The 26,436-nt window shown below is 46.2% G+C and overlaps 1 protein-coding gene across 1 annotated transcript in view; it reads left to right on the forward strand.

Moving 5' to 3' along the window:
- The window catches only part of LRRCC1 (leucine rich repeat and coiled-coil centrosomal protein 1), a 407,257-nt gene that overhangs the window by 237,783 nt on the left and 143,038 nt on the right, over positions 1 to 26,436 (forward strand). The window contains exon 14 of the mRNA XM_086965946.1: positions 25,489 to 25,663. Within this exon, the coding sequence (XP_086822072.1) occupies positions 25,489 to 25,663 (175 nt within the window). The remainder of the gene's footprint in view (positions 1 to 25,488; positions 25,664 to 26,436) is intronic.

The raw sequence follows: 26,436 nt of genomic DNA on the forward strand, positions 1-26,436 counted from the left end.
CTGCGATCCTGAGGGACCTCCGCAAGTATAATTTCAGGGTCTATGCCGCTAGGGTACATCGGGAGGGTAACAGGGGAGGGACACTCTTAGCCTGGCTTGCCAAATAAGACCTAGAGATAAAGCCAATTACAGAGGTTTTTTACACCTATTATTCTACTGTTTATCAAGTCCCGAGCCAGGATGACCCACATGCGATCAATACATTTCTACACCCATTGGCACTCCCACGGATCCCACCGGCGGATCAAAAACAGTTGGACAAAAGGATAACACCCGCGGATGTCAATCAGGCGATCAGAACATTAGCCGGTAGCAAAGCCCCGGGAATGGATGGCTTTCCCCTCGAATATTATAGCACATTCTCAGCCCAGTTAGTCTCGCATATGGTGACTATGTACAACGAGGCACTCGATAGGGGTGAGTTTCCGGGATCCTTGAGGGAATCGGTAATAGTCACATTCCTGAAACCACATAGGGACCCTACTCTCCTGCCCTCTTACTGGCCCATTACGTTACTCAATGCGGACTGCAAGATATTAGGCAAGATACTGGCGGACAGGGTTGCTCAAATACTACCCCCACTGGTCCACCCGGACCAATGTGGTTTTGTACCGCGACGGAATAAGTCACAAAATATACGCAGATTGTTCCATATACAGGATACCACAGGGGGGCAGTTCCCCAATGCAGCTTGCCTAATACTGGATCTCGAAAAGGCGTTTGATACTCTGCTGTGGCCCTATTTATTTGTAGTCCTTCAGAAACTTAACATGGGACTGTTGGCATATATTAGGCTCCTCTATACGAACCTCACCACACGGGTCAGAATTGGCAAATACATCTCCCCAGGGTTCGTAGTAGAAAGAGGGATCAGACAGGGATGCCCGCTGTCTCCCCTGCTTTTCGCCTTGGCGGTAGAACCCTTGGCGATCCGTCTGAGACGGGAGGGAGAAGACTAGGGAATTCCGCTCGCAGGCACGATACACTGTGTATCATTGTACGCAGATGACCTCTTATTCTATATCCGTGATGCCACCCGAGACTTAACACTCATCTGGGAGGCGCTGGGAGACTTTGCGAAGGCTTCGGGTCTCTAGATGAACTGGGAAAAATCCACGATATACCCGCTAAGTCCCCACTTTGCCCCGTTTGAGATACGGATTGGATCACAATCCCTCGCATAGAACGGGGATGCTCCTATATATCTGGGAGTGCGACTATTCCACACCCCTGAGGATTTGTATGAGGGGAATCATCGTAAGACATTGGCGGGGTTGCGAACAGCGTTGGGGTTTTGAAAAACGTTGCCTTTGGCTCCCATAGGACGGGTGGCCATTGCGAAAATTATAATGGTCCCCTGTCTACTGTATCACTTTGCTAATCTCCCAGTGATTCCACCACGCTCCTTTCTCAAAGAGTTAGACAGCCTTCTCACTGAGCTGATTTGGGGAGGCGTCAGACACAGAGTGGCGTTGGCAACGTGATACTTGCCAACAACAGAAGGGGGTCTAGGAGCGCCTGCCTGCGAGGCATACTTTCTGGCAGCACAATTACAGTGGTTATCGTATTGGACAGCGGAGCGTCACATGGGGGAGTCGGTTGCTGCGGAGGGCCCTATACCATTACCAGCACTCCGTAGGCTATTGCTGCCTGTAACCAAACCGGCGAGCTCTCGACCGCTACAGGTTTCAATAGCCCTTACCTGTATGATGAGAGTTCACGATTGTCAAAAGACAAACCACCATACTCACCTTTACTACCGCTTGTGGGCTTCCCCAGGGAAGACAAGTATTACACAGATGGTGCCCTACGAGTCTGGACAGAACTAGCAGTCACGGAAATAGAGTCCCTGTTCGAAGAAGGGCAGATTAAGACATTCGCTCAACTGATTGAGCAATACGATCTCCCACCCGGGCAATTCTTAATACACAGACAGCTCGTGGATAGCAGCCAACGGTTCTGGAACCCCAACACAGAGGAGCCCCCAACGCATCCAGTAATCCACGCTATCTTGCACATGGGGGTGGGACGCCATCTGGTCACTTGGCTCTACAAGGCGGTAAGTACACTGATCCTCCCGACACTACAACCATTACGCCAGTGGGAAACGGACATAGGAAGGGTGGTACACGACAAGGAATGGAACACTGCCTTAGAATACCCCAAAAAGGTTTCCAGAAATGCACGATTTGGGAACATACAATTCAACATCCTGCACAGGGCTTACCTCACACCGCATCATCTCCGTCAGTTTTTCCCTGACACACAATTTACATGCCCCGTTGTCAAACCCTTGCCACGGACTTCAGACACATGTTCTGGGATTGCCCCACTATCCATGGGTATTGGGACAGGGTACTCCGGACACTGAAGGACACAACCTATATCGCAAATATGTCAACATGGGAGGCATGCGCTCTTGGAATTTTTCGCAAGAAGAAGACTGAGAAGGTGCAATACCGCTTTATGTCCCTAGCTATCCTACTAGCGAAGAGGGGTATAGCCATGCACTTGAGATACCCAACGGGACCACCAGAAGCAGCCTGGATTGGCGCTGTGAAAAATGGGGGTAGACAGAGGAAGAAAAATGTAGGGAAGAAGAACTGAAAGGGACCCGTGAACACCCTATCTCCTTAGAATGGGCACAGTTACTACACACATTTACTCACGAGACAGACCCCCCCCCCGAACCCCCTGCAGATGAACAGACTCCGAACCAGCCAACCCCTCCCGTTCCACTAGACACAGGGAGTACCTGAGAGACCCGAGTAGCTTGGGATCAAGCCTGGATTGCAGGCCTGCTTAGAACCCCCCATGGGCAACACTGAGGAAGCCACAGAAGTTATGACACAGCTCCCTCTCCCACGTGTCTCCTGATATATCCCCACACCCCATCGAGAAACTACAGTCATCTCGATAAAATATCCTATTAGATCGCAGCTAGAACCCCCTAGACACCCTACCTTCCCTATAGTTTATCCCCCACAGTTGGAAATAGTTGAAAGTTAGGCTGGCAGAAAATCCGGCCACTGTTTTTCATTGGGAACACATATAGATATGATAGCTCAGAAAGTTTTTGGGATATTTCATGCAACAACGATCCAACCTAATACGACTAAGGCGGCGTCCCATACCCGACCACGACACGCTATCACGGGAGGCCCGACAGTGCTGTATTAGGCACACCCAACGCACCTTACTAATAGGATGTACACTAAGGCCTCTTAGACACACCACGATATCCATAGACTTGGTCAAACATTGGGCACACTTGGCTCCTGACGTATTGTGGATTAAGGCCTATGGTCATGAGAATTGCATTTTAACTAATTGCTGCAAAAATATATTAATGCATTGAATTCTACTGTCGTGATACCCGATTGTTAAAACCCAATAAACAAAAAAAAAGTGGACAACATTCATTCTCACCTGGCCAAAGACTCACTGCTGATAGCAGCTAAATCTGACGACGATCCCTATGATAGACGTATAGTAATGTCCAACTCTTTGGCATCTAAAGCAGAATATGCTGCTAACTTAAGCGAATGGTCTCCTCTGGACCTATCATCCTTTGTTGGTATCTTGCTTTTAATCAAATCCAGCTCGCCACTGGACCCTGTCCCCAGATAAGCTCTGCCTGTTGGATCCTCCTGCCCTAATGACAATTATGGAGATTCTGAATACATCTCTTAAAGAGGGACTGGTATCTCAATGTCGGAAGCATGCTCTAGTCCTCCCTCTTACATTTTTTTTTTTAATAGGCCAACTTGCATCTTGCCTGTCTCTCGAACTTCCCCCCCATTTCCTTGCTATTTGTTTTCCCCAAAGAACTGGAAAAGCATGTCAGTGCCCAACTCTCTTAGTTTGTTGACACACATTACCCTCTCCACCCTTCACAGTCGGTTTTCGTGCTGGGTACAGCCCTGAATCCTCTCTTTTGGTCGTAACAGAACATCTTAGACAATATCTGGATGTGGGAGGCGTGGCAGCGCTCGTCGTACTGCCTCCTGGGTTTGGGACACCTTTTGACAAGGTGTCCCGACCTACCCTCGTTCATAGGTTGGAGTCAATATGCATGACAGATTCAGCCCTCGGTGGATTAACTCCTTCTTAAAAGACTGCACGTTTCAAGTTTCTTCATCCAACGTGAAGTCCCAAGCGCATTCCTTGACTTCTGGTGTCCCACAGGGATCCATCTTAAGTCTCTTACAGTTCAACATCTATGTACACCCTCTGGTGAATTTAATATAAATGAGTGTTGTCGATTCATCCTTTTCTCATATGCCGATTATACACAGATCATCTTCTCCTGGTCCTTGGCACAGAGAAATGATCCATCCTTACTGAATCTGGGTATGACGAACAATTGCAGCCTGGTTAAACCTAAAATTCACTTAAACTCAACATTGAGCGAGGTCCTAGTTCTAGGTAACAACTCTTCCCTCTTGGGGAGGCAAACATTGACAAGAAGTGCTAGGGACCCTTCCCATTCCGGTATCTAAGGTAAACAGCCTGGCTTTCTTATTGATAAGCTCTCAAGAAGCCACAGATAGCTAAGGTAACTGACCCTTGTTTTGAAATCTTTAAATGGCTGAAAAAGATCTTGTGGCTTAATTCCTCTAACAGCCAGAGGACCCTTACCCAGGCACTGGTTATTTCCCGCCTGGACTATGGCAATGCACATTAATTTGGCGCTGATAAGTAGTCTAACACAGCTGCCAGACTACTCTATCACTTACCCAGATATGTTTCTGTTTCTTATTTATTGAAAGAGGATCATTGGCTTAAGTTGGCCAAACAAATTGAATTCAAAGCATTGTGCTATATGTTAAAGGCCAAATTTGGCCTGGGGCCACTTTACATTCAGGAACTAGTATCTCCCGACCAGCCAATGCTACTATTAAGATCCTTGACCCAGGCCCTGTTTAATAATAATACTGCCATTTGTAGAGCACAAACAGCTACCTCCGAAGAGGTGTCCCGGCGCTCTAGCAACAGGTTGGGCGCAAAGACATGCAGCGTTCAGAGAGTCCAGGAGGTTAATCTTGATTAAAAAGCCTTGTTTTAACTGCTTTCCTAAATTGTGTTTCCGAGGTAATCTGGCGTAGGGCACTGCGCAAGGCTTTCCAGATCATGGACGCCCTGAACCTGAAAAATCTGCCGCCCATCCGTGCTTTCCTGACTCTGGGGGTGTATAGCAGGTTCTGAGAACTAGACCGGAGGAGCCGAGACTGCTTGTACGCGCCTAGCCTCAGCTTCAAATAACTGGGGCATGTTCCATGGAATGCCCAAAAAGCTAGGGTTAAGGACTTGAATTTAGTTCTGTTAATGACCAGCAACCGATGCAATTCTTTGAGATGCGGAGAGATATGCTGTCTAAATGGAACACATTTGATCAATCTCGCAGCCGCATTCTGGACCATTTGCAGTTTCTTTATCTGGTACGTCGGTAGGCCCAGATAAAGGCCATTTGCGTAGTCCAAGTGAAAGGTTACCGTGGCATTGACAACGACACGACAGTTTTCTGGCAAAAGATGTATGACTTTCCACAGGTTTCTCAGATTGCTAAAGGATGCACCTGTCACCTGCTGACTTTGGATCGAAAAAGACAAGTCCGCCTGCCATTTTACTCCCAAATTTGTTGTACTACCTGCAGGGGCGGGAGGACTACCCATTTCCTCCGGCCACCAAAGGTCTGCATCTGGGGGTTGATTTTTACCAAAAAACAACACCTTCGTTCTGTCTGCATTCAAATTGAGTTTGTTGTTATTCATCCATTGAATTACATCCTTTAAACAACTCTTAAAGTTCTCCAAAAAATCATTCGACAGATCTTTAAAAGGAAATGGCAACTGGGTATCATTGGTGTAGGAGATCGTCTTCACCCCCCACTTGGCAATCAACAAAATTAGAGGGGCCTGTTAAATGTTAAAAAGCAGTGGGCTCAAGGCCGGCCCCTGCGGAACCCCACACCATAAGTGCTTCTGATTTGACTGATGCGGTTGAAGCGCCACTATCTGCATGCGCTTATGGAGGAAAGATTTTAGCCACACCAGGGCACTGCCCTCTATCCTCATGTCATAGTGGCGCTGGACCAGTATGGAGTGTCCACCGTATCAAATGACGCTGAAAGATCCAGGAACACCAGCATAGCTGATGCTCCCGAATCCAGTGCCATCCTGACTGAATCCGCCACCTCTATCAGCGCTGTCTCGGTGCTGAAACCAATGCGGAAGCCAGAATGGGTGTCATGCAAGATGGCGTGGCTCTCGATATAATTAGCCAGTTGTCTCTGCACCATCTTCTCAAGCATCTTAGCTGGTGCAGGCAGCAGAGAGATCGGTCTGTAGTTAATCAGTTCACCTGAACCAACATTGGGTTTCTTCTTGAGGGGGAGGAGAGTGGCGTGCTTCCATAAATCGGGAAAGATGTGAGGGAGGTGTTCCATATTTCAGACAACACCTGAATGGAGGAGTTAGCAAACTCCTTCTACAGTTTCAGAGGGCATGGGTCCTCCGGAGAACCTGACTTATAGCCCGGGATCGCCGCCAGTGCCTCCTGTGAGATCAAAGTGAATTCTAACAAGAGAGACCTAGGTGTTTTTCTTATCATTACGTCTCATTTGACTGTTTCAATCATGGGCGATCTTAATGTACATCTTGATGAGGTGGATAACGCTGCCTCTCAGTGTCTGCTGGACACTCTGGGAGTAGTGCACCTGGAGCAAATTGTGACTGGCTACACGCACATAGCAGGGCACCTGTTAGATCACTTTTTTTACTAACCTCAGTAACATTAGGTATGACCATCCTAGCTTTGTCCCTTGGACAGATCATGCCCTGCTCCCTTTTGTCTGGGCGCCTAGGGACCAAAACTATCCCATAGCTAGTCTATCTAATAAAGTCAGCCGAACGTGGTCGAGGCTGTCAGTGGAGGACTAGGAGGATGCCTTGCTGAAGTCCCCCCCGGCCCCTCACGATAACCCTGTTGTCGCTAATGAGGCCTTTAATGAGTGGCTTACCTCAACACTGGATGCCACTCTTCCAAAAAAAGTGGTTCAACACGGGATCGGCCCCAACAAACAGCCTTGGTATTCTAGGGAACTCAAGGAGCAAAAACAGTGCTGTAAAAGAGCAGTGAGGAAGTGGAGGAAACATTTTGCCACTGCCTCCAAAAATGAATACAGGCTAGAGTTAAGGGCATATAAAAACAACTAAAAACTGCCCAGTCGGCGTATTATCAGGTTAAAATTACCGAAGCAGCTAATAGGCCAAGAGAAATTTCTTAAAATATTTCAAGCCCTGGTCAATCCCCCCTCGGCCACCATGGCCTCCCCTGATCCCCCCAAAAAAATTGACGATTTGGCCATTTTCTTTGCTGCCAAGGTGTCTTTTATATATGCAGGCTTTGAGTCTTCCAGACTGACCTCTGACTCCACGGAAAGTCTGGTTGGGATTCTTTAAGAGGTTCCTTTTGATGCCTCCGAAAGTCTCGACGCCTTTCCACCACTCGACCTGGCCACTGAAGAAAGACTTCTCAATGGCCTCAAATCTGGTTCACCCCTGGATGCTGCGCCTCCTGCAGCTCTTAAACAGGTTTCTAGGACGGTGTGCCCTCTTATTATGCAGGTCATTAATTCTACCCTGGAGTCGGGTGTGGTACCCACTATCTGGAAGATGGCGAAAGTGAAAGCTCTCCTAAAAAAAAATAACTTGGACCCAGAAGATCTAGCTAATTATAGACCCATTTCGTTGCTACCGGTCCTGAGTAAGATTGCCGAAAAATACGTCAATAAGATCCTCTCCTCATTCGCCGAGACTTCGGGCGCCCTGCATTCCTCTCAGACGGGATTTAGAGCCAAGCAGGGTACGGAAACTGCCCTGGTGGCAGTGGTGGAGGCGACTAGGAATATTGTGGATGCCAGGGGCTGCGCTGCGGTGGTCCTGTTGGACCTCAGCGCAGCCTTCGACATTGTCAATCACCAACTTCTGCTTCAGTGCCTCTATCGAGCAGGGATCTCAGGAATGGCCCTCAAATGGCTCCAGTTCTTTCTGGCGGAGAGATTTTTCTCCGTCTTTGAGGAGGAGGTTTCATCCGACCAACTGCAACTTTATCACGGCGTTCCCCAGGGCTCCTCTCTCACTCCAACCTTATTTAACATCTATGAGTTCATTGGCTGAGGTGGTACTTCCCTGGGGAATTCAGCTTATCACCTACGCCGATGATACACAGTTGGTCGTCTCTCTGGCAAGAGATGACGCCGGAGCTCAGGGGAGTAACAACTTGACCCCCTGTCTCACCAAGGTTTTGGAGTGGATGACAACGTCTTTTTTAAAGCTAAACGGGGCAAAAACTGATATCATGCTCCTGGGGTATAAAGCCCCCATTAACTTCGACCCATGGTGGCCGCAGTGTCTGGGCCCCCCTCCCATCCCAAAGACCCAAATGAAGAGTCTGGGGGTCTGCTTAGACACCACCTTGGGGTTTCAGGTTCAGGCCAAGAAGGTGGCGGCGACTTGTTATGGACTGCTTAGGGTCCTCAGGAAAGTTCTGCCCCTGCTACCTTTTGAGGCCAGACACTTGCTGGTCCAGTCGCTGATTTTATCGCGTCTGGATTATGCAAATGCCGTTTATTTGGGAGCTCAAGTTAATTCTATCCAGATTCTTCAATCAGTACAAAACTGTGCAGCTCGGCTGCTTATGAATCTCCCCAGACGCTGCTCGTCGAAGGCGGCACTTCGGTCACTTCATTGGCTTCCGATCCAGGAAAGAATTTTGTTTAAAACATTCTGTATGGCGCACAAGTGTATAAGTAATGTTGGTCCTACCATTCTCCAGCCCTTGTTTTGCCGGCATCATGCCTCTGGATCCTTGAGATCTAACCAGCAAAATCTGCTGGTGGTACCCAGGGTGAAGCGAGCCCGTTTGGGTGGCCGCCAGCTTTCCCTCCACGTAGCCAAGGGCTGGAATAAACTCCCAGATAACATCAGGCTGGAAATGAACCATCTTGTATTCAGGAAGCGATTGAAGACATTTTTGTTTCACTTAGTGTCTTCTTCTGTCTGGGATGCCTCAGGGTAGCCATGCGCTATACAAGAGCGTATTCATTAATTCATTCAACTATTGCCGAAAAAGAGTTGCCAATAATAGCTGCATTTTTCACTGATATCGCATGACGTGAGAAGTATACTAGCATCAAACTCTGCCGCCATGCATGGCTTAGTGTGTATGTCCAAACCAGTGGTTGAACAAAACATCATTATTGTGTCGCTCTAAGGAGAGAATTTGTTTGGTCTCCAAATCGACAGCATGTTAGAAAAAATGAAAAAAGGAACTAAGAAAGCCATGTGGTTTCCACAGACCAAAGCCTAAAGCTTTTTTAATAAGAAATAGTAAAGAGTGGGGGGCATGGTCATCAACCCCATTTATGAAACAGGCATATAAGCAGCAACACCCCTTTCATGAAATCCAGGAAGGAGTTGACCACTGCTAGCCCAACTTTTCTATTGAATACAATGGCAAAGCCACAACTTTCCCTGGACATGTGTTTAAGTCAATGATTTGGTCAGCACTGGCTGAGCTTTCAGGATGATTGAGGAAATCTAGCGCCAAGACGCCTAAGGGTAATCGTGCGCTTAACAAATGGCAAAATAAAATAAATAAATAAATAAAATAAGTTACCTCTCTGGCAAGCCTACAGAGCCCTGCCTGGGCAGGACATGTACGCTGCATCTCCTGACAGTAAAACCCACACAACTGTCATTTGTATTGTGGAAAGTCTTGGGTGCCTAGTTATCAAATACAGGGTTACATGCCTCTGCTGTTCTAACTCATGAATGGTGCAACCAAAGTAGGCACTCCATGGTATCAAGCAACTTGTTATATTAAACTTGACTTGTATCTCAAGTCGAAATTAATCTATCTTGTTTCAGTGTGCAGCTTTAGCAAAGCTGCCACTTTGTTGCCTTTAAAACTCCTGTGCCTTACGGGCACCCATGGAGCCTGCTCCACGAGACCGCTTTCTGCCCTCCTGGAGAGATGTGCCAACTACTCTCAGGAAAAAAAGCAATGGGGTATTGCAGGCCAGGGACGCGTCATCCCCCTCCTACAGGAATCCACTTAGGCGAAAGCCCCAAAAGACAGGCTTCAAAGTTGAAGCCACCTCTGAAGGGCAGATGTGTAACACCCAGGGGAAGGGATGCCCCATTGTTGAGGTGGACAGGCTAGAACAGGAAACAAAGAGGGGAAACCAGTTGCCAAACCAGTTTTCCCTGTGGCGTTTTGCCCTGAGGTAGCCACAGCCCAGGGGTGGACCAGTGAATTCTGGTCACTGAGAGAGGTGTCTTGCCATCTTGGGAGTGGGCAGAACGGTGCATTCTAGGATAGCCTGCTGCCACACTCCGCAGGAAGTGGTCACCAGGTAGGAGAGAACCTGGCAGCCCATTGGCTACCTACCGCATACTGCAAGGAGGGCATCTTCTAAGCATAAAGAGGGAACCCCTGGCACCCAGCCCTCCGATCTCGACTGACTTGGAAGAAAGACCGAAGAACGACTGCCTTGCTACCAGGATGGATCAGCAAAATTTGGCTGCACCGACGAGGACTCCACCTGGTGACGAGCAAAGAGAGGGGCTATGCCTGTCGTGTCCTGCCCAAGGCAAATCAGTCTCCAGAGTCCAGTGAAGCCAAGAGAACTTTAAGGACCAGCTGACTGGCGTCCTGATCGCAGCACAGGGACACACCCGCTAAAGAAGTCTGCTGAGGCAAGTTGGTAGCCCAAATTCTTCTAGCCACAACCACCTCTGCCGTCCAGCACCAAGACTAAGACCAGAGGCACATAATCAACAAAGCCCAGGAGTTCTATTGGAGAGTTGCAGGGACCCTCAGAACGTGAGTTATTGATTCCGGAAGGATTGTCCTGTGACTGTGACGAAGGACACCTGGTAGTCCAGTGGTGCATGGGCTTTGCACAGACCAGAGAGGACTTTGTGGGACATTGACCCTGCTACCAGGACTCCCTCACCATCTTCGTGGACCGAGGAATCCATGCAAGAAGACACCTGGCAAACACATCACATCCATAGCATCCTTAGGGCATCTTCGGCATCCTTCTTCCCTTGCGTCAGGATCACTCCATAGGAATCAGTTGCAGTGTGGATAAAGTACCTGGAACTGTTGAAGGACTGCTCCTTCTGTTTAGGTTACTGTTCTGGAAGACCTTGCTGGTCGTCTTGACTAGTTCTGTGCCAGAGTTGGTCGCCCCAAGTACTTCTAACCAACCACAATGACACTTAACAAAGTTTTTCTTGAAAATGTTTCTGAGTGTCTAATTTGTTGACTTTGCCACAGCTTGTTCCGGTTGAGTGAAATTGCTCCGATTTTATTATTGTTTATAAAATCTTATCTTTACCACCTTTTGGTATTCAAAAATGTAAGTTACTACTAGTAACTTTTCTTCTCGTAAACTTACTTCTAGTAAAGTTACTACTTGTAAAGTTACTAGTATTAACTTACTTTTGTGAATACTGCAAAGAAGTAAAATTAGACTTTTGGTCTAACTTTACCTTAGTGAATCAGGTCCGATGTCTCCCGAACTCAGGGTTATGGTTAGTCCAGTGTTATTGGTTATAGATGATTATTGGCTATTAATTGTGACTGGGATTTGTCTTCTGCTCGCAATTGCATATGTTTCCCATGGACCACTTAGCTGTGAGGTTCAGTACTTAGTGTTCCAGGAAATCTTGCACATATAAGTTATGCACAGATGTGCCAGCTTCTGGGGCAACGAGGTATATCCTAGTTAGCTTTTAACATTTGATAGTGGTGTTCTACTTCACATAGCTTTCATATTAGCCTTATTTCTTTCACTATTTTTACAGAATTGTATATGTGTAAAGTCTTCAGATGCTCTGGAGCTTAATGTGCAGTATAGGAGAATCTCAATATATAAGAGAATTGTGGATACATATTAACCCCCTTTTTTGGGGGCGATTACTGACTTGTTCATGTACCAGCTCAGAATTATCTATTGATGCCACTTATTTTTGCAACCTTGAATTTTCATCTAATGACAAAATATAAGTTTAGTTATGTGAAAAACAGAGTACATGTCAATGGTCCTTCTTTATAAGGTCGAATAAATGATTGTGGCACTCCCATGGTAGCAGTATGGTATTTCAGTTGTGTATTACTTTTACTGGTTAGGGTGCGAGTGGGTGTCGATCTCCGATCAGGGGCGTAAGAGAAGCAGTATATAGTTTGCGTTATCTCAACCAAGATAAACATCCCCATTTGGCACTCCTGGTTTAATTCAATCCAATAATTGTTTCAACTTATAATTTATATCTTCAGCGACGATTTATTGATTTTTCAAAATCCATTATTCATAACTCACACTCTTCGTGTTGCAAAATCACAAGTGAAAGCATCAAACAATTATTCATTTTGTTGAACAGATCCCATTACATAGATCTCAATGCATTTCGGGACAAAGCCCTTCATCAGGGGGAAGGTATCCTAAAATGTAACAAGAGTATCAATATCCAAGGGGTTCTTTTGCCTGTCCGTGGTGTGTCTTTGCCGCCTGCTTCACCGCAACTGCTTTGCTAAGAACCCCTGATGGGACAAGGGTCCCGCATTTGTGCCATCCGCGCTGGTTCTCACACTCTGGGGTGGACTGCATCCCCCAGAGTGCACCGCTGTACCCTGCAGCTGCCGCGAGTGAGGGGGAGGTGTGGCCAACGTGCTCATAGCACAGCTTCTCCAACAGCAGTGCAGGAGTTCTTTTGCCTGTCCATGGTGTCTCTTTGCCGCACTGCTTCACCGCAACTGCTTTGCCAATAACCCTTGGTGGGACAAGGGTCCCAGGGGCAACGCCGCTGCATTTGCGCCATCCGCGCTGGTTCTCACACTCTGGGGTGGACTGCATCACCCAAAGTGCACCGCTGTACCCTGCAGCTGCCGTGAGTGAGGGAGCGGCGTGGCCAACGCGCTCATAGCGCAGCCTCTCCCCTGCGGCCCGGGAGTTGTTTTGCCTGTCTGTGGTGTCTCTTTGCCGCCTGCTTCACTGCAACTGCTTTGCCAAGAACCCCTGGTGGGACAATGGTCCCAGGGGCAATGCTGCCGCATTTGCTCCATCCGCGCTGGTTCTCACACTCTGGGGTGGACTGCATCCCCCAGAGTGCACCACTGTACCCCGCAGCTGCTCCAAGTGAGGGGGAGGCGTGGCCAATGCGCTCATAGCGCAGCCTCTCCCACCGCGAAGCGGGATGAAACCCAGACCAAAGGCGGGCCCCTCCGGGTGCGTCAGAGGCCGGTCTGGGCCACCCCTCTGACATCTATCATCATCCGTTCCTGGCAGTGGTGAGTAGTGAATCATATTAGTTCCATGCTTGGGGCAGCAATCGTTATGGGCAAACGCAATATCACCTCAGCGTTGCGTAATACTACGTCCATAGACAGTATGCTGGAGAGAGCAGTTAATATTGTCAGCACCGGAATCGAGCTAACTGAGAGGCGCTTGTCCTCTGGCTTAACAAAATCTCATTTTCCTCTACAAACCGAGAATACTGATACTATTGACTCTCAACCAATGCTGACTACACAAGTCGGATCACAGCTTACACTTGCCAGCCTGAGAAAGTGAATTGGGCTTTGAGGGAAATGTGGACATCTGACACACTGGGGGAATGGATGATTCTGCATCCATGGTTTACTTTAAGGACACCCTTGCATCGGCAACTGCGAGTGTTTCCCCAAACCCTGAAGTCACTGGGGCAAAAAGAAAAAGGAAAACAGCTAAACCGGTTTGCTCTAAACGGAAACAACCCCCACATTTGATTTCCCAACGCACTGCGCAAACTACATGGATCCAAGGACCGGCAGTTTGAGCCGACTCAGTACCTGTTATCGCTTCTGTTGATTTAACATCTTCAGAGACATTAAATTACTCTGTATATACTCAAACTGAATCTACACCGACACCCTTTTCTAATCTTAGACTCGGGGATACTGCTATTGATATTATTATAAATACTATGTACGAGCGAGTCAAAGAGCTTGTAGACAAGAATTTTGCCTCATTATGGAACCGCTTAATCCGTTTAGAATCTCTGATCAATAAGCTAAATTCGCCCAGTAAGGCATTTAGCATTTACAAACCACAGACCCTGAGCGATGGAATTCCTAAAGAACGACAGGGGATTATAACCCCCACGCAGCTTTTTGATTCTTGTGATACCTGTCGTAAAGCCCAAGATCGTATCCCTCTTAAACCACCCCCACCCCCCCCGACTTTGCTAAAACCCAAAATTTAGCCATCTCCACCACAGTATGTCTATCTAGCCAAATTGTTGACCACGTTCCCTTTACAGCTTCCGCTAATATTGTTGTAACACCGTTTGCAGGTCTGCTGAGGCAAGTAAAGATGTCCTAAGTCTACCACCAGCAGCGTGCCCGTATGTCCTGATTCTTGCTGGGGTTCCCCCTGAAGAGAAGAACAAATCTGAGTCATGGGACTAACTACGGAATAAAAGTATTCAATGGCTGGCTAAACATAAAGGGTTCAGGAAGTTTAATATAAACAAAATCAAAATGGAACGTAGGGTTGGTTGTGTTGGACCGTTCGATAAGACCATTGAGAGACATTGCATTGTTATTAATTTTCGACGACCAACACTTGTCAGATCAATATTGATGGCAAAAGAAATTATTAGCTCTTTACCTACAAATATTTGGGCTTTGCCTCTTGGTTTCTTTTATAAACCAAGCCTTGAGCAGTATCCTTCAACTACCCCTCTATATCCGTTTGTAAATAGGTTCTCTGCCCTTTCTGGTCTTGATAGTTTAGATTGACCGTCATATATACTAAAATCTACTGAAATCGCCCCTCCGACACCCATGTTGGCTATCCCAGAAAACAACCGCTCTGAGCCTTATGACCCAGTGTTACATGTGCTAAGCTGGAACGTTGCCGCTTGGCTTTCAAACTAAGTAGTGATGATTGGGTCAAGACAGTAAACACTTACGATATCCTAATGTTTCAAGAGAACTGGGCATCATTAGAGCTATATCTTGACTGGTATGAATGCCTCAATATTACTGCATCCCTCCCTAAACAAGGCAGACCCTCTGGTGGCTTATCCACCTGCACCTGGGTGAACATTTCTTCGGGCGGCAGTGTAAAAACAATCCCCACTTAAAGCGCTAACATCCAAGCCTTGATATATACACAGGGGGTTTCGATTTGTTTTATTAATTTTTATAATAATGATTTCTTAACTACACCTAATATGAATTTTGTCAACCTCTTTAACTTTATTTCGGATATACCTAATCTCATAGGGAATCAAACACTTGCTGGTGATTTTAATGCAAAGATTGCAGGGGGAAACACTTCAACTCCCCTCTATTACCCTCTGGCCAATCCATTCAAAAGGGGGTTTGAGTTATTGGGTCACTTATCAAATAGTAGTCTATCAAATGTAATGGACATCGCAGCTACAAACGATGGGAATAGCCCAATACCCACTTGCAGAGGCCATGGTTGCGCCTCAACAATAGATTACGACCTTATAACGTCCACATTAGAAGACTATTTGGTTAAAGCAGAGGTTAAACCATCCACGTTTGGGGATCATAATCCAATCTCAGTTTCACTCAGGGTCGCCCCAGATCCGATTTCAGAAAAGAGTCAGGGGCCTGTAATTTAGCACCCTCAACAGACGACTTAAGGGTCATATGGAAAGGTATTGATAACAGCAGTGTGTTCCAAAAAATGCTAAAAATGTATCTATCATTTTATGATACTTGTCTTTCACCTGTTGATCCTAACCCAGAGATAGTTTCTGCTTTTGTTGAACTATGTACAGGCGTTTAAAAAATTGATCTCATATCCTGCACTTGCTCCCAACTCGAACCCTAGGTGTTTTAACAGAATCTGCTCTCAGGCAAACAGAGAGCTTAGAGCTGTTCTCCCAGCTGCCCCTAGGGATTCTAACCTCATCAGATCACTGAGGTACGAATACAAAAGAGTGTCTAAGCAGAAGAAAGACGAGATCCTAAAAGAACAATGGAACAACTTGGCTTGTGCTGCAATATTTAACAACTCAAATGGTTTTTGGACAGCAGCCACGTCTCATTGGGCAATACACTCACTCTGTTAAGTAGCAGTATAACGAGCGAAGCCCGGGTAGCCCAGTTTTCCAAAATATATGCTGCTATGCCTCAGTGCAAGGATTTTGTTGATAATTTTGTTGCTATCTGAATTCAGATATCCTTACCAGAGGTTGAGGATGCTATTGACCAAAGTCTGGGTAATAAGGCCCCTGGCCCAGATGGGCTTCCCATTGCTCTCATAAAATTTAGGGCAGAGTTCTGCCAATAGCCAAAATCTCCAATACATGGTCCACATCTGTTATCGTTTCAATCTTTAAAAAGGGCGACAGATCCCACCCGAGTTGTTATAGACCGATTTCTTTAATTGACAATACACTTAAGATATTGGGGCGGGTGTTATTTAACAACATCAGAACCTGGGCCGAGGAGGAAAACATTTTAAATATATGCCAGCTAGGTTTCAGAAGCAATCTTGGAACAGTGGTATAGTGTCTCAATCTTAATTTGATCATGTCAAGTCAAGTCAAGTCATGAAATTTGTATAGCACTTTCCCATCTACTTAGCATTCATGGACATTACCTCGGCCTTTGATTTTGTTAATAGATCAAGGTTATAGACATGCCTTTTAAACTATGGGTTGAATGAGAACATAGTGCACTTTTTAGCATATTTACATATGGATCTGAGGGCACGGGTGAGAATTAGCACAGACGGGGCAGTTTCAGGGGACATAGCGGTCAGAAGAGAGGTAAGACAAGGGTACGTCTTAGCCCCATTCTTGTTCATTTTATATATTAACGAGCTACACAATATGCTGTCTGAACTGACTACCGATGTCCCAATGATTAATGATAATAAACTGCCCGCCCTCTTATATGCGGACGATGCTATTTTAATGGGTCATACACCAAATGCATTGCGTATACTTGTTAAGGGTTTTGTTGATTTTATGAATGGTCTGAACCTTTGTACGAATTTTAAGAAATCTTTTATAATGTGTTGCGGTCCTAAAGAATTTCTTATTAATGCTATTACTTCTGTTTCCGAAACGTTGTTACACATGGACACTTTTTCATATTTGGGCCTACAATTCTCAGACAGTAGATCTTGGGCACCCCATTTGGCATATGATCGGAGTAAATTTTTAAAGGCAGTTAACTCGATCTTAAATCTTCCCCAACCGGAAAGATTTGACGTAGTGTTATCCCTACTCAAAATCTATAGAACATAGTGTGTACCCACTATAACATACGGGCCGAAATCTGGGGCTTTGTAATTTCTAAAAGTATCCAGGTAGAAGAAAATAGATTTTGTAGGAGAATTTTGGGGATAACTATCTCCTCTTCATCCTTTGTCATAATGAGTTAAAATTATTTTATTTAGAAGATTATATTAGATCCCGCCTGGCCTGTTCTGGTTGAAGGTCTGGCAAAATCTGGCAGCCTCGCTAACCAGGGAAATTATAGCCGATTGTTTAAAAAGCAACAAGGGCGGAGATATACTGTGGCTTGCAGAACTAAGGGCAAGTTTAACTACAGTAAATCTTGGCCACGTTTTTCAAAACTCAGACCAGTTAGAGGGCATTAGCAAAAAGACAATTCGAGAAGCTATTTATAAATACTGTGGGGACATAAGGCATGCACAAGATCTCTCTAAAGTATCCGTCTCACGTTATATATCTATGATAGACGACGGTGATCCCCCTCTTATTTACCATTTAGTTATCTTCCAAGAGACATTAACCGTTGGGATCGAAGTTTGCTCTTTCGTCTTAGGACTGGCATATTAAATTATTTGTTGTGCTTCCCCTTAGGCTTCCAACCCAACATTGAGCAATTGCCTTGCCCCTACAGCAATTTAGCTAAGCAATTAATGTTACATTTCCTGTTCTTTTGTAATTTTTATCAGAGGTTTAGCAAGCTACTTCTGATTCCCATCTATAGGGCTAGTGGAATTACAGACTTCAAGGTTGCTTACGGGATTATCCTTCAGTTTAATGGGGAAAACGTAACACTCCGTGTCTGTACCTTTATGAAGATGGCTATTCGTTCACATGCCTCTATGAACCCTTGACAAGTTGACCTGATTGTATTATAACTACTTACTGGGTTAATGCTGATAAAGAATATGCTTTTTGACCAATGCTTAAATTGTGCGAAGTTTTAACTATGGATTTATTAGCTTACTTCACCTTGCTGCTACTTCTCCTAAATCCATTTGCAGTTTGCTCTTTATCATTGATGCTGCTATATAACCTGATATATTCTTGGTTTCTGTGATAATTTTATGATGATTCATTGTAATTGTTTTTACATAGCTAAAGCTCTGTTGTATGTTTTAAACCTAGATGATATTTTTATGTAATGTTTTAAGTGATTAACTTACTGCGATATTGTTTGTGCTTTTATGGACATTTCATATCCGAATAAAGATTATTGATTGATTGAATATCCAATTCTCAAAGAAACGCTTTCACCACAACTATTTTAAGTGTTAATGAAAATCCCAAAGTAACCACATCAGAAACCATCCAAAATTTAAAAAAAAAAAAATCCTCTGCATTTTACAGTAACTGGAAAAAAGAAGCTGAAGTGAATAGAGGGAAAGTAAGTTCATTGTGCAAAGTACCAACTCTCATATGAAAAAGTCCCAAGTTAAAAAAACGAGGAATAACTCGGTGAATCAAGAAGCGAACTCAGTTTACTTTCTGCCTGTGAAACACCAGCGCTTAAAACTTCCACGAGTGAAGAACTTAAAGTAGCTCAACCTTCTTTGACACAAAAGGCGTGAAAGACCAATCCAACTGCCTGAGTATGGCTGAAGTTACTGGTGGTAGTGACAGCCAGTCAGGGTACTTGAGGGGTACGTGTTTCCATGTAATTCAGTGAAATAATGATTAGAGCCATTTTGCAGACAATCTCTTGCACAGGCTGCATCAGATACTGAAGTGTTCAGTGAATCAACTGTTGCAATTTTATAGTTTTTCATTCTGCTCCAAACACTGGAGTGGTCAGAGGTATTCTTTACCCAGCATATAAGGGCATTGCAGGTCATGCTTTACTTCAGAACTCCTGCTTCTACTGGACCTGGTGGTTGTGTAGAGGCTTAAACTATCAAATAGAGACTTCTAGCTGCAGATTTCCTACCTTTAAATAACCCCAGGTGTCAGACTGGACTTGGAAGATTTTCAAGTAGTACCCCTACGTGCCAGTAGGTGGTGTCATTGGCTTGACGTCGTCCCAGTCAAGTGACCTTCACAGTACCTAAACAGGCACCACTGTCAGACTTTTTTGTGAGATTTTATCTCCTGGTGTGAGCATGTCACCCAAGAACCCCGCTGGTTTCAAACCATGCAGGGCCTGTCCTAGGCAAATTGGTGGCAGACCCCCAATTGGTGTGTTTGTGGTGCCTGAAGCAAGGACACAACTCCAAGACATGTAAGGACTGCAACGCCATGCACCTGAAGGCGCTGAAGGACCAATCCCTTAAGCTCTTCGCCGCCAGACGTCGACTCCTCGACTGTCGAGGTCCTGTTCGCATAAGAGGCCCCAAGACCATTTGCGGAGCCCCTCCTGATATTTCTTGTTGCCCTCAAAATTGTCAGGTAATTCGCACAAGAAGTGGAAGAAGTCCAAACGCTCTGATTTCCCTGCGTCTGTCGAAGTCATCCAACGAGAGGAGGGAGTGTCAACACTCTAGGCCATGCGAGTCATTGGGGTCTGAAACTGGGGCTGCTTCACACTTACCCAATTGTCCCAGATCCGGAGCGGACCCCACCCAGCTGAAGAAATTTTATGAAGCCATGTACCTAAATTTTGGGCAGCCGGTCCTTCTGGAGTGCAGTTGGGCCCCACAGCCGTAGGAGGGGACCCCACTGAAACCATGTTGGCTGGTCCACCCTCCCTTTCAGACCACAAGGATCCATTGCTGGTTCCAGAGCGGAGCTGCTGGAGAAACAGAGACCTTTCTCTGCACCCGCCCGAGTGCCAACGCCCCAGGTGACGTCATTCCCATCATCATACCCGACTCTGACACGGAGCTAGATGGGCGTCGTCTCATGCCTCGTCCGGTGCCGGCAGAGGATTTTCTCCCTGAGGGAAGCCAGTGCCTTATTTAGTGGATAGGGCTAAAAAGGATGATGTTTGGGAGGTTGTCAGGTTGAGGGAGGTAAAGGGGACCCAGAAGAGACTGAGCTGAAGACCATCATTGGTTTTCTTCCACCATTGTTCCTGAAAAAGAAAACAAAGAAGGACTTTTAATTTTACAGGAAAGGACCAGATCAGGCACAGGAGTGGGACATAGATGTAAGGAGAGGAGAAAGCGAAGAACTACAGACCACCAACCCGGATAAGTGCCTAGCGTGTTCCTGGTCAAAGCAGGAAGTGTTGCCAAGAGAAAAACACACTCCCCGCGTAAAGAAAGGATTCCCGGTGAGAATCCGTTCAACTTTTTCTAAACAAGAAGAGTATACATTTTGGGAAAAACAGTATAAAATCCCCCAAAACAGGAAAACGGAGAGTGAGATCAACATCGGTATAGACGACAAGGGGTTCAACAGCTATGTGGAATATAGGTTTGGGGTAAAATAGAAGGCAAAATGATATATGGTCACGAGGCTTACCTATGGTATATTCTTTTTCAAGGGTGCCGAAGGGCAGAATCCAGAAAGCGACCTGAAGAAATAAATGAAAAAAGATAGTTATCGACCTGAATAACTAGAATGAACCTTTCCTCGTATACCTTAGAAAAGCAAACTATATAATAATACTGGATTGTGAATCAAACATGCTAAAAGAGGGACCCTTATTGAGACGACCCAGTTGACGAGGACAACTGGTATGAGGAACTGGGCGAGGCCAGTGGGTTAGACACCTCACTTCACACTAGCCTGGTTTCCCCTACTATTGTGGCTACGGAGGAGGGCGCTTCTTTCCCTATGGTGGTGCACAGTGTGGCTGACATCCTGGACCTTCAGCTGCCATCAGTGTCTTGACAGAGGTGCTTCAACCAGGAGTCACCCCCTCAGAGTGTTTACTCCTATTTCATGAACATTTACGGATGTCCTACTTAGGGCATTGCCCAAGCACTGCATAGGGGCTCCTGTGAATAGGACGATTGCCCTCCTCCAACGCCCCACTCCTGGAGAACCCAGTTTCCTTACCCAGCATCCCGACCCAGAGAGCTTTTTTGTCCAAGCCTCTTCGTCCCACATTCACCCTGGCGCGTTCCCTACCTCACGAAATAGGGAATCCAAGAGGCTGGACACCTTCGGTAAGTGAATGTTCTCTTCCACCAGCCTTGCACTGCTGTGAGTGAACAACATGTGCCTATTGAGCCGTTAGTCCCATACACTATGGGATTTGGCTGCCTATGGTGCATACGCTCTTAGGCAGTTGCCAACGGGAGAGAAGCAGCAAAGTGCTCAATCCTGTGTGGACTTGACACGACCGACTCGCTAGATGAAGCGATTTCATTGTCTGTGACCTTGCGGAGCACGCCTAGACTAGAACATCTGGTTTTTCAGGGGATGTCCAGGCTTTTCCTCATGAACATGCACTTTGATGGCTCCCGCCTATTTGGAGACAAGGCGGATTCATCGCTCTAGCATTTAAAGGACAGCAGAGCTTACAGCCAGGTCCTTGGGCTGGTCTGTGGCCCCTGATCAACCCCACTCCGGATTCCCCTCTTTTCGGAGCTACGGAAGGGGTCTTCAGCTGTACCCATATCCTCTCAGCTACCACAGCCAGTAGGTGTCCCAGCCTTTCTGTGGCCAAGGGCTCTAGTCCCACAGACCATGTAGGATATGAAGTCAGTGGTCCGGTCAGTCCACCAAATTAGCCCCTCATCCCCCCAGCTTCCAAGCCTTATTTTGTTGGCCATCACAGGCACCCAGTAGGAGGGAGGATATTCAATCACCTCCACAACTGGTTGTCACTAACATCGGACCGATGTGTTCTACAGGTAGTCTAAAGGAGTTTCGCCCTCTTCTTTGTGATTCCCGCTCCACCCATCACACCCACTTACAATTGGCTGACGGAGGACCATCATTCCTTGCTCTGTTGAGAAGTGCAAGCTCTCTTGGCCAAGGGAGATGTAGAGAGGGTGCCTGCATCAGAAGTAGGTCAGGGTTGCTATTGCTGCTACTTTCTGATGTCAAAGGATGGAGGATTTCGCCCTATCCTATATCTGCAGTTTCTCAATCTCCTCTTGAAAGAGAAATTCAGAATGCTCACGCTCGCCCAAGTTTTGTCTGCCCTGGATTTGGGAGACTGGATGGTAGCGTTGGACTTGCAGTATGCTTATTTTTACATCCACGTCCTGCTGGACCACAGACTGTATCAGTATCAGTTTTCACCTGCCTTCAGACTACAGAGAACCTCCTGCACTCACTGGGGTTCAATATCAACATGCAGAAGTCATACCTGGCTCCCTCTTAGACGCTCCCCTTCATCAGAACATTTATGGACACAGTGCAGGTTCGGGCCTGTCCTCCCAAATGGCAAGTCTAGGATATTCATGCTACGATACCGATGTTTCAGACTCTGTCCTGGATTTTGGTGAGACTGACTCAGAGGTTGTGGGGCCTCATGGCCCCCTGCATCCAGCTGGTGGCGCATTCCAGCTGACATATGCGGACTCTGCAATGGGGACTGAAGGTCCAGTAGGTTCAGCATTCGGGGAATCTCTCCGACATGGTCCAGTTCTAGGAGGAACTGCAAAAGACCTGCAGTAGTGGCTAACGACACGTGATTGGGTCAGTGGCAGACCCCTCTTCATTTCCCAGCCAAAGCTGACTGTAGTGGCAGATGCGTCATTTCTGGACTGGGGTAGCCATGTGGAAGAGGTGGAGTTCAGAGGACTCTGGTCTCTGTCAGAGTCTAAGCTTCACATAAACTCTTTGGAACTTCAGGCGATCCGCTTGCCATTAAGAGCCTTTCTTCCTGCGATCAAGGAAAGGCTGGTGAAGGTCTTCACAGACCACGCCACTGCCATATGGTACTGCAACAAACACGGTGGGTGGGGTCATGGACCCTCTGTCAAGAGGCCTGTGCCTCTTGGCATGATTGGAACATCAGGACATTTTCTGGTCATTCAACACCTGGCAGGCTCTCTGAACATCAGGGTGGATGAACTCTCCCAGAGATGCCTACCGGATCACAAATGGTATCTCCACCCGGAGGTGGTGCAAGGTCTCTTTCAGCAGTGGGGAGAACCTTGGTTAAATCTTATTGCCACTGGCTAGAACGAGCAATGTCAGCAGTTCTGCACACTGGAGTTTCCAAGGCGACTCTCACTCAAAGGTGCTTTTCATATGAGTAGAGCTCCGGCCTCCTGTACACATTTCCGCCAATACCACTCTGGCCCAGAATTCTCAAGAAGATCAGAAACGACCAGGCCCAAGTCATTCTTGTGGCTCTTGATTGGACACTGTGAGTCTGGTATTCCTAGCTGTTGACCATGACCATCAGTCATCCGTCAAGCTACCTCTTCGGGAGGATCTTCTGTCGCAACAACAGGGCAGGGTTCTGCACCCACACCTGTGAACTCTTGCCCTACATGCGTGGAGATTAAATAGCTACATTTGACAGCTTTGACCTTCCTCCCAAAGTCTGAGGTTATTCTGGCAGCCTGGCGTCCCTCGACCAAGACTGTATACACCTGCAGCTGGGGAAAAATTGTATTATCGTGTGCCTCCCACAATATCGACGCTCTTATCTGCTCCTCTCAAGTTCTATTGTTTGCACTGTCTTTAGCCCAGCAGGCCTCTGCTGTGGGCACAGTTAATGATTACCTGTCTGATATTTCAGTGTTTTTGTGACTGCTAGACCAGCCTTCATTTTTTAAAGCCACCCGGCAAGGTTCCTTGAAGACCTACAACATATGTTCCCACCTAAGTCTTTTATCATGCCTCAGTGAGACCTCAACCTGGTTCTGACCTTTCTCATGTTTGCACCATTCGAGCTACTACACAATTGCCCTCTTATCCTGCAGACTATCAAATCTGCCCTTTTTAGTGGCCATTACATCAGCCAGGAGGGTCAGCAAACTGCAAGTACACTCAGTGCACCCTCCTTTATACCACCTTTTACCAAGACAACTGGATCATCGGACACGTGCCTCCTTTCTGCCAAACGTTATCACCCCTTTCTATTTAGGCCAGAACATCACCCTGCCTAGCTTCTTTGCTCCACCTCATCCCTTCAAAAAAGAGGAGAGACTCCACTGCCTGGGCCCAAAAAGAGCTTTGTCATTCTACCTTGACCACACAAGAGAGTTCCTGGTGGATGATCAACTGTTTTTTGGTTATGTGGGGGCAAAGAAAGGGAAGGCTGTACCGAAAAGAACCATCTCATGATGGATTGTCCTGTGCATTAAGATCTGCTACACATTGGCCAAGAAACAACCCCCTGAGAGCTTGTGGGCTCTCTAGCAGTGCCAAGGCTTTGACCACTGCGTTACCGTACAGAGTCCTCTCCTGGATATCTGTGAGGTAGCGACATGGACATCCCTTCACACGTTTACAAAACATCACTGCCTGGACAGTCAGGTCCATTGTGATGGGCACTTCACCCTTTCTAGCCTCGTAGGACTTATTGACTTAATTAGATTCGCAGACCCACCTCCAGGGAGGTAGTGCTTGTGCATCTATTCATAGGTAAGCAATCTGCGACTAGAGGTCTCTATCATGAACAAGTTACTTACCTTCAGTAATGACTTATGTAATAGGGGCTCTATCTAGCTGCAGATTTCTTACCAACCCTTCCATCCTCCCCACTTTGCAAACCGGTAGAGGTATAGGAGCATCCTTTTCAGGGCCTTACTCTTTAACACTCCAATGGTCAGTTCTCATTGTGGCTCGGCTCTCTGAGCGTGGAAAATCACAAAAGTAACTGAAGACAGCGTGCCGAGTTGGTGCCTATATAGGTGCCGCACATGTCACTTCCAGTGTGGACAACGCCGACATGGAACCGAACCGAACGATGCCTCCTACAGGCGCGGTAGGGTACTGCTCGAAAGTCTTTCGGATCTTGTCTGACTCCTGGCAATATTCAAAGGCATGGAAACTGTGGCGCGATAGTGTCCACCAGATTAGGCGTTAGCCAAGATAAGCAACTTGTTTGTTTAGTGTACCATTAACACATTGAATTAAAAGAGCAAACAAGATGGATGTTTCTATGCATACATTGTTATTCATGTAGATTATGATTGATGGTGCTGCTTATTATTGCTGGTTAGCAACATTCAAATAGAAGAAAATTATATGTTCTATAGAACATCTTTACCCTACTGCCTTTTCATTAAAATGCGTCTCGTGGTTTATTAAAAATATTTCATACTTATCTATCATTTCTTTCTTTTGTTGAATTAAGAAAAAACTTCGAGCACTTGAGGATACAGCGGATGAAGAAAAACGAAAATCACTTCAAATTGAACTACTCAAGCAAGACAAGGCTAAACTTATTTCACAGCTAACTGCCCAAGAATCTGTGATAGATGGTTTAAGAGCAGAAAGAAAAATCTGGGGACAAGAGCTTGCACATCAGGGTAATATACTCAGGATTATTTGGGATTGCTAAACACTGTTATGAAAGTTTTGTTTTAAATTGGCTAGACCTATTTTATTGTTCCCCCTGTCTTTATTATTAGTTAAATATGCCTAAAATATACGTGGCCAGGTAAAATAGTTGTGTTTTGCTTAAGAAATGATGACCAACATCAAACACAATTGTTGATACCTTTGAGCTTTGGGGTAGCTAACTTCCTTAAACACAGACTACACTCACCTCCTGTCCCTTGCCTCTTAGGCGACATAGTCCAGGACAAGCACAATTTGAACTTCAAGACCGCCATCTACATCCTCCGTTGTAAAAGGTAGAGTAAATGGACACTGTGACCAAGCACAACAAAAGTAAAGGAGATAGCTAACATAGACATGATTATCATAGGCTCTTTTTTTGGTTCCGGTTCATGGATCTTTGCTCCAAGCGCATACTATGTGACCCCAGAGATATACGGTGCCAATAGAGGACATTCTCCTCGTATCAAAGCAATAGCAGTATTGGCTAGATAGGCCTGGAGAGGGAGACATTTGGGGTATCATCAACTTAAGGGAGGTTAATGGAACCCAAAGGAGGACTTACCTGATGTCCGTTGTTGGTATTATCCCACCATCATGCCTGCAAAAGAAAACAAAGAAGGATTTCTCATTGTACAGGAAGCACTGTACAGGAGAACAAAAACACAGGAAGGACAAGGTCAAGCAATGGAGCTGACCTAGATTTAAGGAGAGGTTAAAAACAAATCCATGAAACTGAATC

The sequence above is a fragment of the Lissotriton vulgaris genome, chromosome 4_1 (genome assembly GCF_964263255.1).
Source record: "Lissotriton vulgaris chromosome 4_1, aLisVul1.2, whole genome shotgun sequence".
Classification (NCBI taxonomy): domain Eukaryota; kingdom Metazoa; phylum Chordata; class Amphibia; order Caudata; family Salamandridae; genus Lissotriton; species Lissotriton vulgaris.